General features: G+C 36.7%; 1 protein-coding gene across 7 annotated transcripts in view; it reads right to left on the reverse strand.

The window, feature by feature from the left end:
* The window catches only part of JMJD1C (jumonji domain containing 1C), a 322,989-nt gene that overhangs the window by 19,814 nt on the left and 289,369 nt on the right, over nt 1-13,806 (reverse strand). For 6 of the 7 annotated variants that reach the window (XM_057530829.1, XM_057530830.1, XM_007170857.3 and 3 more), the window contains 7 exons: nt 10,177-10,378; nt 6,176-6,390; nt 5,095-5,247; nt 2,721-2,810; nt 1,656-1,783; nt 1,253-1,466; nt 532-746 (listed from right to left, as the gene is read on the reverse strand). In XM_057530829.1, the coding sequence (XP_057386812.1) occupies nt 532-746; nt 1,253-1,466; nt 1,656-1,783; nt 2,721-2,810; nt 5,095-5,247; nt 6,176-6,390; nt 10,177-10,378 (1,217 nt within the window). The remainder of the gene's footprint in view (nt 1-531; nt 747-1,252; nt 1,467-1,655; nt 1,784-2,720; nt 2,811-5,094; nt 5,248-6,175; nt 6,391-10,176; nt 10,379-13,806) is intronic. The other variant, XM_007170856.3, reaches the window with a different exon arrangement.

Consider the following 13,806-nt stretch of genomic DNA (forward strand, 5'->3'; position numbering starts at 1 on the left):
GTGAGAAGCCGCTGGATCTGCAGAAACTAGAAGTGTGGTCTTCCTACCTTTTATATTGTTTTAGGATTGGGGCAGAGGGAACAAATAGGTAGACTCTCCCAAATACTTTTAAAAGCCACTAAAAATTTGTGTCTACCTATGCAATTTTTCTGTTTTTATTTTTTTTAATATTTTGGTGAATAATTAAAGCAAAAATTGATGTCTAAATATTTTAAGTAACAAAACATTCACATCCATGTCATTCCCTGCCCCCCCTCCCCTCCCCCAACTAGATACATGGTTTTCAAATTCTGAAGGAGTTTGTTAGGGCTCTTTTGGAATCAAAATGCCCCTCCCGCAACCCTTTTCACCTGGGAAAAGAACAAAATCTCTGGCTTTTAAGTTATGAGAATTATAATGCAAATAGGAACATGCTTAGTAATTTGGTATATTTGATTTCATGTGCATCTATTTATTGTGTAGTTCACAGCCAAGACCCCAAATCTAAATTTAAGGCCCATATGAAATCCAAAAATCTGGCATCTCACTCACGGGGGTTCCCATTGAATAAACTGGTGCAAAGGCAATGCCAGCATCTGTAGAACCCACACGTAGCTTGCCAGCTGTTGTGGTCAGCAAATCTCGTAATGTTGAGCCTTGTTCATTATTCTGGGACACAGGAGGTGATGTTCTGCTATTGGGAGAATCAGGGTTGTCTTGTTCTCTCTCTTCTTTAATTTGCTTTTCAAGGGCAAATTCTTTGTTTTCTGAAATAAAACATTTTACAAAATTCAAATAAAATTAAACATGCTGCTAAAGTACAGACAAAGCTGGCATCCTACATTTTATAGTGAGAGATGAAAACTGTAGCACTAGTCATTTATTCACCTGAACACACACCAGAGGATGGGTTAGATCCTTCAGGAGTCAAATAGTTTGAATATGAAAAGGCCTTCCTCAGTGTTTTAGACATGTAGGTGAGTTTGTACCTGTCACAAAGGAAAAATGCTATAGCTAAGACCGGGAGAAGGTGTAGGTAAGTTACAAATCTATCGCCCTGGTGGCTTTATTGATATGCTCATCTACAGATGATTCTGTAACTAACTTTGATAAGATCACAGAAAGTCGAGTTCCTAGTAAGAAAAGACAAATGTTAAAACCTAAGCCACAATGAGAGCAAAAGACAAAAGTAAATTGTTCTAAGTGAACAGTAGTACGTTAATGTATAATACTACACTGTCGATTACAATTCTCTATTAGATAATAAATTTACCTTTTTTTTCCTCTCTGGCCTTTTGCTCTGCAAGATCTGCTAACCAGTGCAGCGGTGACTGGGATTCTGGAGGAGTTAACTTGCTGTCTGTGCTTGCATCACTCTCTGGGCTGCTGTTGCCATTACTCTCTGGCTTCTGAGGGGTATTTTGCTGCTGAGACTCAGGCATGCACAGAGAAATTTTATTACTGTGATTAAGAACATTCTGTAAAACCTACAAAGGTAGAACAGTTGAATTTTTAAAATACTATTTCTTCAATTATTCAGAGTTAAAAATAGAGGTTACATTTATACAGTAACACAGGAAATGTAATTTATAAAACACAAGTCCTAAACTGGATTTCAAATATCAAAGCTGATTAATTTAACCATGAATTTTATTTGAATAGAGATTTTTACTCACTTGAGACACACCATTGATAGCAGAAAAATTTCCAACTTGTATATTCTGTTTGTTAGTACAATGACAATGGGATTTAATACCATATTTTTCTCTAAGAGTGTGCATCGCATCTAGAAGATCTGTCAAAACTACAAAATATAATGGTTAATAAAAATATCATCACTAGTTGTTAAGATTATAATAATTTTTTGTTTTTCTTGTGGAGGTTTTCTGTGCCTTTTCAACTTTTCTTCCATTTTTTCCTTCATCCCTTCCATCTGTTTCAGGTTTGATCATTCAACCAAATTCACGTTCTCTATTCTCTTCTTTTACCTCTATAATCAAAAATCACTATGCTCAAAAAAACAAAAAAAAAGTAGAATAACCTGTAATAAATACATCTCATATGCCTTTTCATTACACTCTGGTCTCCCCGCCCCATGAACCCCCTTTTTCTGGCTGCGTGGTGTGGCTTGTGGGATCTTAGTTCCCCGACTAGGGATCAAACCTGTGCCCCCTGCAGTGGAAGCGTGGAGCCCTAACCACTGGACTGCCAGAGAATTCCCAGTTTTCCCCTTCTAAAATGGTTCCTCTTAGGCTTTCTTCATCACTGGGTCTGGGCTTATCCTGCTAACTTTATTACACAGAGGATTCTAAGAACAGAGCAAGAACAATTCAAGATTACATAAACCTTACCACTTCTTTCTACTACTATGACATACTTCTAAGTAATCTGGAACGATAAAGACCTGTTACAGTGGTTAAGAATCCGCCTGCCAGTGCAGGGGACACGGGTTTGAGCTCTGGCCCGGGAAGAGCCCACATGTCGCGGAACAACCAAGCCCGAGCGCCACAACTACTGAGCCTGCACTCTAGAGCCCGTGAGCCACAACCACTGAGCCCGAGGGCCACAAGTACTGAAGCCTGTGCACCTAGAGCCCATGCTGCACAACAAGAGAAGCCACCGCAATGAGAAGCCTGTGCACTGTAACCAAGAGTAGCCCCCACTCGCCACAACTAGAGAAAGCCGGCGCACAGCAACGAAGACCCAACGCAGCCAAAAAAAAAATGTATATTTATACTTACCAGAACCAGGTATAATTTGAGTTGGCATTAAATGTTTGTGATCATGAGGCTGTCCCTTCACACACTTCATCCAAGCATACAGTTCTTTATCTGTAAGATAGTAACATACATACTTTTATATTAGTCATGGTTTTAGAATTATAAAATTGATGGCTTACATATAAAGAGTTTAGCAATTATGTAAAATGTCAATGGTAGGCTTCATATGTTTGCTTCTTAAAAAAAAAAAAAAAACAGTTCCGCTATTCTGAGAATTTTATAAAAACATGATACAAAACAGATACAATGTTACTAGCCTTTTCTAAAATGACCATTCTTTAGTCTCATTAATGTATTAGTCACCTCAATCTTCCCTGTAGCTAATTTTTTACTCTTAGCTATTTGTGCCAAACAGGGCTTTTTCCTATCTTAGCACATTAGACTCATAAGTTTGAGGCTACTGCCAACTCATTTTTGTCTAATGGGTCAAAGACACGAACTGTCACAAGACATGTGAAAAGCCTCAACTTGATAAGACAGTATTTAATTGGTATTACTGCAATAAGGCTCCACACCGGGAAAAGTCAATGTATTAAGGCACAGCATGAGGCATATCATACAACGGAAAAATATTCAATACCTTCATCTCAAGGACATCTTCTTCTATAAATTTAATGATATAGATAACTAATTATCTATGACGTGGCTGTAAGAGCTTCAGTAAGTATCAAAAAGCTCATTAAATTCAGCATAAAAAATCTAGAACTATTTCATGAAAAGTTTCAGAGGAAATAAAATTCAAATCTAGCCTAAAACTGGTCTTCTTTAAAAGCGCTCTGACTTTCCCTACAAAACCTACATAGTAACTCGTAAATGTTCTCCAACTAGTTATATTTTAAACACTAGGTTTAGTTACCACTATATAAAGCTATAACCCGTCAATGTGAGCTTATTACAATATTTATCAGTGAAATAAGAATATATATATATATATATATATAAAACACAGAATACAACTCAAGGCATATAGGTTATACTTAATATGGTGACTGACAGACTATACTTTAAAAATTAATAGTACTATGATAACCGACAGCAACACAACTATTAGGTTTTATTATGCATACCCTATCTTGTTTAAAAAAGAAGTCATGCTTATATATGCATACAATATAACAAAATATAATACATTAAAATTAATTTCTTTTTAATTTGGCAAAGGGAAAATGAAAGTAACATGGAACCAGTAAAAATGAATGAAGTTTTATAACACTGCAGCTAGTTCTTCTATCAACCAAAAATATCCAAATAGATTTTTAGGGTTTTGAAGATATTTAACTGCCTAAAATGCATTCCTTATTATGGTTTTACATTTTACTCATGTATCTTTTGCATATCACAGAAACAACTAGCTGTAGATGCTCTCCCACTTGCTCAAGTCTCTTTGGTAAACGCTGGGTGTATAAGAAAAAGCGTTAGAAAGGGCCAGGTTTTAGTAATCCTATCAGTGGAAAAGATACTGATGGCTAAATCATGGTTCATCTATCTGACATACTACTTTGAAAAAGAGCTGCCTGGAATGAAAATGACATTCACTGTTTTTAGATACTGAATGAATAGTCTATCACTAAACATGATTTTACTTCTAATACTTCCACAGTTTGAATCCTCTCATTAAGACTTTACCCCCAAAACCTTCAGGTTACCAGTATTTAAGTAGCTACTTCCTTAACTGCCTTGGATGAACTTTTTCTGAAACACTTGTACCATGACAAAAGGTACAATTAGTTACTTTCTTTTTAAACTATTATCTTCCAAATGTATTAACATGCAGAACACTGTTTTGTGCCATTTTACTTCTCTAGAAATTAGAAATAATCATTTCAAAGGCTGTTTTCATATATAATAAAGACTTCTTCATTTTCTAACTAGAGGATAAATGGTGCTAGTGGTAGCATATTCTTGAACATTTGGATTTAAACTTTATGGACCAATTTTTAGAAAAATCAATTCACCCTAGTAAGTATGCAATTGTGACTTATGTGCTTGACTGTATAATTAACAGGTTCTATAAGACACTTCAGGCTGTGACACAATGGAATCTGAAAGCAGCAAAGCCTAACCTAAATTTGGGCTGCATTAATCTGATTGAAATGAGAGAGTGGATCTACTAATCAGGCTAAAAAGATATAGATGCAGTTTTATTGTAGAAAATCTGGCTATTTTAATAAACTGTGGTTAACTCCTCCTTTTTTAAACATAAGCTTCATAAAACTTCCTTAATGTAATATATTCATAATTAAGGAGGGTAGGGAAAAAACTCATCTAATTCATCAAATTTTCTAGATGAGTGGTCCTAAAAAAAAATTTCAATTTATATGAAGTTATAACTAACCTCTAGAACTTTTCCTTTCCTTTGCCTTGTAACAATCTAAGCAGACCACAAATCCACATTTTTGACAAACCCAATGAATGTTAAACAATGTTGCTTCACACGCATCGCACATCTCCCGGACTCCTCTCACTGCTCTTTTCCAGGCAATTTTGGCTGAAATACAGGGAAATAAAAATTTAAAGGCAAGCATGCTCTTTTCCATACAATTTTCACTGATATGCACAAAAACAAAAATTTAAAGGCGAACCAAAAACTTTGAAGGATTTATTAATTAACAATCAATAGCAGATTTCTTGATGTAACTAGTAATTCTCTTCAGAAGACTTACATCTAATGGAGGGGTTCTCAATCCTGGCGCCCTTGATATTTGGATGAATAATTCTCTTTTGTGGGCGGCTACCCTGCGCAGTGGCATCTGGGGTTCCACCTATAGATGCTAATTCTCTGTACCCCCAACACCTTTCAATTATGCAACCAAAAATGTCTTGAGTCATTGCAAAATGTCCCCTGGGGGATGAACTACTGACTTAAGGGATGGGAAGGAAAAGAAGCTACCATTTTGAGCACCTAGTATGTTAGGTGCTTTACTTAGTAAATATAACATAACTACTTTAAAAACAAACCTATGATGTAGTTATCATTCCCATTTCATACAGTTAAACAAGGAATAAAGTTGAGATACAAATGTAAGTCTATCTAACTCCAAAGACTGATGAATCACATGAGATAAAAAGCTTAAATAATTGGGATGGATTATGTCTTTATATGGCAAATGCTGAAGTTTCCCAATTTCACATCCAAAGTGTCTTTATCCTGCTCAGTTATGTCATAATGGCAGAAATACCAAAATGCTACTGTAATTTCACAAATTGCTAATCCATTCAATTCAACCTCAGTTGGAAAATATGTTACCTTAATTACATATAGGTACATTTGCACATAATAGTGTCATTATCAAAATTAAAAGTAAACAAGCCTAGGTAAGATTAAGGACGTCTCCCACAGATAAAACATATTCCAAAGAGAAATTCTTAAAACAAAATGTGTATAGTTGCATGGTCTAAGTATTTAACTTCCTTACCATCCTTTTTCACCCAGGACAAAGCTGTTTTTTCAGATGTTACTAACTGACAGAACTTATCACCTATTATATCCAAGATGTATTTTGAAGTTTCTATGTCTACTTCATCATCTTCATAATTTTCATGTGTCCATAGACCCATAGCTTCATCATCGTATTGGTCAGGAGAAGAGAAGCCATCTATTCTAACCACTCCATTTTTACTAAAAGACAATCTGAAACATTAAAACATAAAAGCATTAGATAACAAGACAGAAGTCCAGGTTTTAAAAGTTGTAAATGTATAATTAATTTATATATATATATTTTTTTTTAAGATTTTCTTATTTATTTATTTATTTATTTATTTATTTTTGGCTGTGTTGGGTCTTCGGTTCGTGCGAGGGCTTTCTCCAGTTGCGGCAAGCGGGGGCCACTCTTCATCGCGGTGCGGGGACCGCTCTTCATCGCGGTGCGCGGGCCTTTCTCTATCGCGGCCCCTCCCGTCGCGGGGCACAGGCTCCAGACGCGCAGGCTCAGCAATTGTGGCTCACGGGCCCAGCTGCTCCGTGGCATGTGGGATCTTCCCAAACCAGGGCTCGAACCCGTGTCCCCTGCATTAGCAGGCAGATTCTCAACCACTGCGCCACCAGGGAAGCCCTAATTAATTTATATTTTTATATTACATTATAAATATATAAATTTACAATTAAAAAACATGAAAATAGAGTGGTTCTTTATACATACAAACTTTATTAATAAAATTTAACCAACTTTTGACTCCCATAGTGCTACACAAATGGCAATGCAGTGGCACCAATTTTAGGTTATTTCAAGAAATAAGATTTTACCTATCACTTATACTTAACTATTTAACTCCAGTCAAATGAAAACTGTCCAAGTGTTTCATGAGGAAAAGAGTTAAAATGTTGGCCGAATGCTGCCTTGAGCAATGCAGTTATTTTATACATAATCTAAGTCAGCACCCTCTAAAGTTGAAAATACCGTAAATCACCTTAAGACTCACTGAGATTAAAAAAAAGAAAAAGCTAAATTAAAAAATACATTTTCTTGGGCTTCCCTGGTGGCACAGTGGTTAAGAATCTGCACACCAATGCAGGAGACACTGGTTCAAGCCCTGATCCAGGAAGATCCCACATGCCGCGGAGCAATGAACCCCATGTGCCACAACTACTTAAGCCTGCGCGCCTAGAGCCTGTGCTCCATGACAGGAGAAGCCACCGCAATGAGAAGCCCCCGCACCGCAACCAAGAGTAGCCCCCGCTCGCCGCAACTAGAGAAAGCCTGCGCGTAGCAACGAAGACCCAATGCAGCCAAAAATAAATAAAAAATTTTTAAAAACCCATTTTCTTCACTAATTAAAATGACACTTCATTAACATGATTTGGAGAAACAAGATTGAAATTCTTATTTATTTATTTATTTATTTATGGCTGTGTTGGGTCTTCGTTTCTGTGAGAGGGCTTTCTTTAGTTGCGGCAAGCGGGGGCCACTCTTCATCGCGGTGCGCGGGCCTCTCACCATCGCTGCCCCTCTTGTTGCGGAGCACAGGCTACAGATGCGCAGGCTCAGCAATTGTGGCTCACGGGCCCAGCCGCTCCGCGGCACGTGGGATCCTCCCAGACCAGGGCTCGAACCCGTGTCCCCTGCATTGGCAGGCAGACTCTCAACCACTGCGCCACCAGGGAAGCCCTGAAATTCTTAATAGTATATTAGGAACTCAATTACTGTGCTTACTTCCTTCTCTTAGCTCCTGATGTCCAATTTATGTAACCACTCAATTCAGAGAAGTTTAAGGTAAATGGAAGGCAAAATTGCCATTCTCCTACAGGCTGACGGTTATTTCTCAACTGTCTTTGAACTTACTCTCTTTACTCTCAAAGAGGGGATATGAGAAGTACATTACAAATCAGTCTGTATCTTTCAAATGGACAATACCAACAACATTCTTTTTACCACTTCTTCCTATACCTTTACCTTTCCCTCTTTTTCTTAAAAAAAAACACTTTCTCCTTTCATGACAACCCATCATCTTATTTCAGCTTTGTGTTATGTCTACCTTTCCTTCCTTAAAACTTTTCCAAAGGTTTTCCTATCTCTTCAAACCTACTTTCCTTCTGATTCCTTTTCCACCTTTTCTGTACTTCCTTCTATAACTGTTCTTTGAAGTTGTCTGTCCTTTGGGGATTGTTGGCTAGAAAAACCATGAAGTAAAGAAGAAATGTTCTGTTTCTGCCAATACATATTTTTGGGATCTCTACTGGGCCACCAGCATAGTACATTTATTTGCCACAGCAAAGTGCCTCGTAACTTCTTAGGAAGAAGATGATGATGATTAGGAAAATAATTGCAGGCAACATCATAGATGCATTCCATACATGCTTGGTACTATTCTAAGAACTCTGTGTACTTTATTCTCATTTCATCGTCATGAAATCTCTGTGAGGTAGGTAACACTATTATTCATATTATGCAGATGAGACAGGCTTAGCTGTAGTGCTACTACAGTTAATAAAGTCACACAGGAACTAAGGACAGAGCTGGAACCGAAATCCAGGAATGACTGATTCTAGAATCTGAGAAATTAACTAGTTTCTACTGGCTGGGTTACCCAGCTATTCTTTAAACTCTTATATAAGTCTATAAATTTTTAGTATTAAAGTATTATTTAGTAATATTAATATGACAGTAGTATATAAATTAATAACAACTTTTTAAAAAAATTATTTATTTTATTTATTTATTTTTGGCTGTGTTGGGCCTTCGTTACTGCGCGTGGGCTTTCTCTAGTTGTGGTGAGCGGGGGCTTCTCTTCGTTGTGGTGCGCGGGCTTCGCATTGCGGTGGCTTCTCTTGTTGTGGAGCACGGGCTCTAGGTGCACAGGCTCAGTAGTTGTGGCTCGTGGGCTGTAGAGCGCAGGCTCAGTAGTTGTGGTGCACGGGCTTAGTTGCTCCCCGGCATGTGGGATCTTCCCGGACAAGGGCTCGAACCCGTGTCCCCTGCATTGGCAGGTGGATTCTTAACCACTGTGCCACCAGAGAAGCCCATAACAACTATTAAGTTGTTTTTATATTTACCACAAAACCTGTGAAATGTGACGTGCTACTAACAAATCCTTCTTGTCATTTTATAACTCATATTTTTATAGCTACAAATGTTTAACAAAAGTATGGGTATCTATACTCCAATAAAAATTAAAATAAAAACAAAATTTAAAAAACCCCCAAATGGGCTTCCCTGGTGGCGCAGTGGTTAAGAATCCACCTGCCAATGCAGGGGACACGGGTTCGAACCCTGGTCCAGGAAGATCCCACATGCTGCGGAGCAACTAAGCCCGTGCGCCACAACTACTGAGCCTGTGCTCTAGAGCCCGCGAGCCACAACTACTTAAGCCCACACGCCTAGAGCCCGTGCTCCGCAACAAGAGAAGCCACCGCAATGAGAAGCCCACACACTGCAATGAAGAGTAACCCCTGCTCACCACAACTAGAGAAGGCCGGCACGCAGCAACAAAGACCCAATGTAGCCAAAAATAAATAAATTAAAACAAAACAAAACAAAACCCAAAGTATGGGTAGCTGTAATGTAACATACTGACTTTAGTTTAATGCCTAGATTGTTTACCTAGATTTATAGACTTTTATTGTGGCTAATGCACAGATATAAATGTGACATTGTTTTGTTTTATATAAATTTAAAAAATACTTAAACTGCTGTTTCCTATAATTTAGGAAAAATACTAACATTTTCTCATTAAGGAATAATAAATCTCTCAGAAGAGAAAGGTCATATGAAAACAAGTAGCAGTGTGAATACGAATTTAGTCTAACGGTTAACTATTATTAAATTTGGCACACAAAAAGTTTAGTGTCTTTTTATAATGCTTCAGAAACACAGAGGCTCAAAGCCTCATTCCCACCTCCAAAAAACCCTCAGAACGACAGTACAATTTCCAGTATCCTATTACCATATTTTCCCCCAATTACCTATTTTCAACTTACCGTCTAAAGTAGTAAAATCTACAAAACACTGGTGAGTGAGTTGGTTCTTCTCCCTTCTTACTCCGAATAAGTCTACATTCTCGGCACTTTTGCAAATTAGGCCCTATCTCACAGCAGGAGTCATCCTGTAAAAAGGATTCCCCAGTTTGCTTCAGCTTCTTGACTTTACGCCAGTCTTTTAATACTGAACGAGGGATGCCAGCTGTAAAAGCAGTAGGAAAGTATTAGCAAGATTATAACTTTTTAGAAAGGTAAACTCCTTGAGATAATATTCAAATCAATTAAAGATCACTGAGAATAAAGGCAAAAAAAAAAAGTTCAAGTCAATTATACAACTGTGATCATATATTATTAAGATTGTAGAAAAGAGATTATAGTTCAAGGTACTCATTAATAACTAAAAAGTCCATAGCAGCATTTCTATTTACTATTCTACTAACCAAATGAACTCTTAATGTCAGTATAATGAAAATGCAGATGTAAGTAAATTTTCCAGCTGACTGAAATCTTCACATACTCAATATTCATATTTGTATAGTAGCAAACATGATAATCATTCATTTTCTATGTAAATCTATAGATAAAAATGCAGCTCTTCTACACAGAAATTTGTTATATGTAGGCGGAGGCTCTTTTAAGATGCACAGGAAGGACCTAAAGACCAAAAGTTAATACTTCTAGAAACTACAGGCTAGTTTCAATATATTTATAGTGTTTTGAAATACTTAATCTGATTCTCCAAAGGTAAATGTGGATCAAGACAAATTTCAATTTTATCACACTATATTTGTGGGAAGAGGGGCTAAGATTTTTCTCCTAATATCTCTCCCTTATTATAATGCCCTCCATTTGGTATCAATATTTGATAGAAGCAGTATCTTTTAGAAAAATCAAAGGGTTTGAAGGATGTAAAAGAAAAAAGCCAATATTAACCTGCCTGTCTTTATTGATGGTATAAAGAAAAAAGGCATCAGAGAAGTCTAAAGAAAAACAAAACTCTAATGCACTATACAATTTAATACTTGCAGGAAAAAAATTAATTTATTTACTATACTCTGCATCATTGCTCCATCACGTTCATTAACTTGAACTTAACTGTTGTAATAACACGAGCTCGAGTAATCAGTCATCTATAGAGCAGCAAGAACTCAAAACATTATATTGTATTTAAGTTAAATGTAGCCTATTCAATTTTAAAAAATATATTCACTTAAAAGCACGTTGGGACAAGCAAGTGTTTGTTGACACCTATCAGCGTACTTATACTGCCCATATTTATGTAGCTATATGCCAGACCTGAGATTTACATAGTTTGTTATTTCTATCATGTTGAATGAATAAATTGTATTTCCTACCCTTTTGTTTACTAATCCTGCCCATTTTGCGGATCAGAGGCAGTTCAAGTGTTCTCCTGAGATTATATAATTCTTGCAGAAGATACAGTAGAACTCTTGTTCTGAGCTCTATCAACTTAGCTGTTGTTAGCGTACGTAGTACAATTACAGCAAGATCAGATACATTTTTTTTTTAAATTTATTTATTTATTTATTTTTGGCTGTGTTGGGTCTTCGTTTCTGTGCGAGGGCCCTCTCTAGTTGTGGCAAGCGGGGGCCACTCTTCATCGTGGTGCGCAGGCCTCTCACCGTCGCGGCCTCTCTCGCTGTGGAGCACAGGCTCCAGACGCGCAGGCTCAGCAATCGTGGCTCACGGGCCCAGGTGCTCCGTGGCACGTGGGATCCTCCCAGACCAGGGCTCGAACCCGTGTGCCCCGCATTGGCAGGCAGATTCCCAACCACTGCGCCACCAGGGAAGCCCGATCACATACATCTTAACATAGGAAGTGCTGTGTTTAAATTCCAGGGTGGCCCATTTGAAATAGGCTCCAGTTATTAATAAGCACTTCTACGACTGCTGCCTGGTCCTTTTACAATTACATGTTCTCCCCCCTTCTGTCTCTAATTTAGGGCAAGGAGCCATTTGGCTTAATCCACTAGAGATACACGTATGTGGGCACACATACCACTTACGGAATAAAAATGTTTCCAGAAGGCCTGTGTAAAACGTTTGTTATTTCCTCCATTGTGTATAAGACAGATTTCTCCTATGGACTGTATAAAAAATTCAGAGCTTCTTGAAGTCAGAATGAACAACAGTAGTACACTGCTGATAAATCTTGATTTGTTATATTACTTCCAATCATTTATTTACTTTTTTATTTATTACACTAGAATAAACTAAATGAAATCTTTCTATTTAGACTAGAAAACGACCATTAACCAATATGCTTTTGCATTCCAGACAATGGAACAGTTCAAAGAGTATGGATAACCATACTATTGTGAAAAATTTAAATAGTATTATAAAGAAAGAACCAGGCATTTCAAAGCAACTCTCAGTTCTGTGACATGAAATGGACACTTAGACCTTTTTATTAAATGAATGAATAAATTATAAAGATACGAAGGTCCAGGTCATGTAGACTGTTTTTCATATTATATTTTTTGCTTCTAGACTAGGCCAAACATGACTATGCCTAACTCCTTTTATGAATTTTACTGTAATATTATTTGTACAATAAATAAAATAAAACTCCATTTTTCAATTCTATATATATAATTTATTGGTAACATCTAAAATCTAAAAGTTTGAGATTTAGACACTTAATCAACAAAAGTACCTAACTCAATGGATATTTCTTCTTCCTTTATACCAGAAGAACATTTTCAACCTTAGTTCTCTATCAGTAAATCCTCAAAGCAGCTGCTCTAGCAACAGAAAACTGAGAAAGAAAATAAGAGAAAAATACATGCTAACTTTTAATCTCTGATATGCCTTCACCTTAAAAATATTTTTTGAGATATAGAAATGAACTCTGCTAACAGTTAAACCACTCATTTTGTGTGTCACAGGACTTACATTTAAATCTGATGGGAAATTTCAGTACATAAAATGATGTAAAAAATTAGTCGCGGAAAAGCATCCAACTTTTAATTATCGGTAACAAAAGGCAACAGATATGAAGATTTTCTAAAACAGCAGATGAAGCAAATTCTATTGTACTTGGCTTTAGAATGTACTAAAAACTATGATATGCGTATTTGTGTAATAATTATACATGTATAATAGTCTATGCAATAATATTACATTGTTTAAGTGCAGACTTAACTCTTTTCGATTGACTATGACTGATGACAACCCCAATGAACATTAAAAGGATAAAGATAATATTTAATCCATGAGGGAGATAATCCACTCAGGTTTAGAATTTATGAACTCCCAATTTAGAGAACTTTTCTAGATAGCCCAGAACAAAAGCAAGTCAACTCTGCCCATAATTAATAGATGGCATTTAATAGTCACTTAATATTACTTTGGACTTGGGAATAAATGGGACTTAAAATAGCCTGTCTGATGCTAAATGTTATTTACTATGTAGGGGAGATTTGACTAAGCATTACAACTTGGAGGGGGAAGTGCTGATTCCAGTCTTTGTCTTAAAACTTACTTGGGAACATGTACATACACAGTCTCAAAACGAAAACAGAATATGTACTTCATTAAGAGTTAATTTTATAAATTTAAGTTCTCAAGAATATTCTAAGTGTTAAAAGCTGGAAGAGTCCTATTTCT

The sequence above is a fragment of the Balaenoptera acutorostrata genome, chromosome 16 (genome assembly GCF_949987535.1).
Source record: "Balaenoptera acutorostrata chromosome 16, mBalAcu1.1, whole genome shotgun sequence".
NCBI lineage: Eukaryota > Metazoa > Chordata > Mammalia > Artiodactyla > Balaenopteridae > Balaenoptera > Balaenoptera acutorostrata.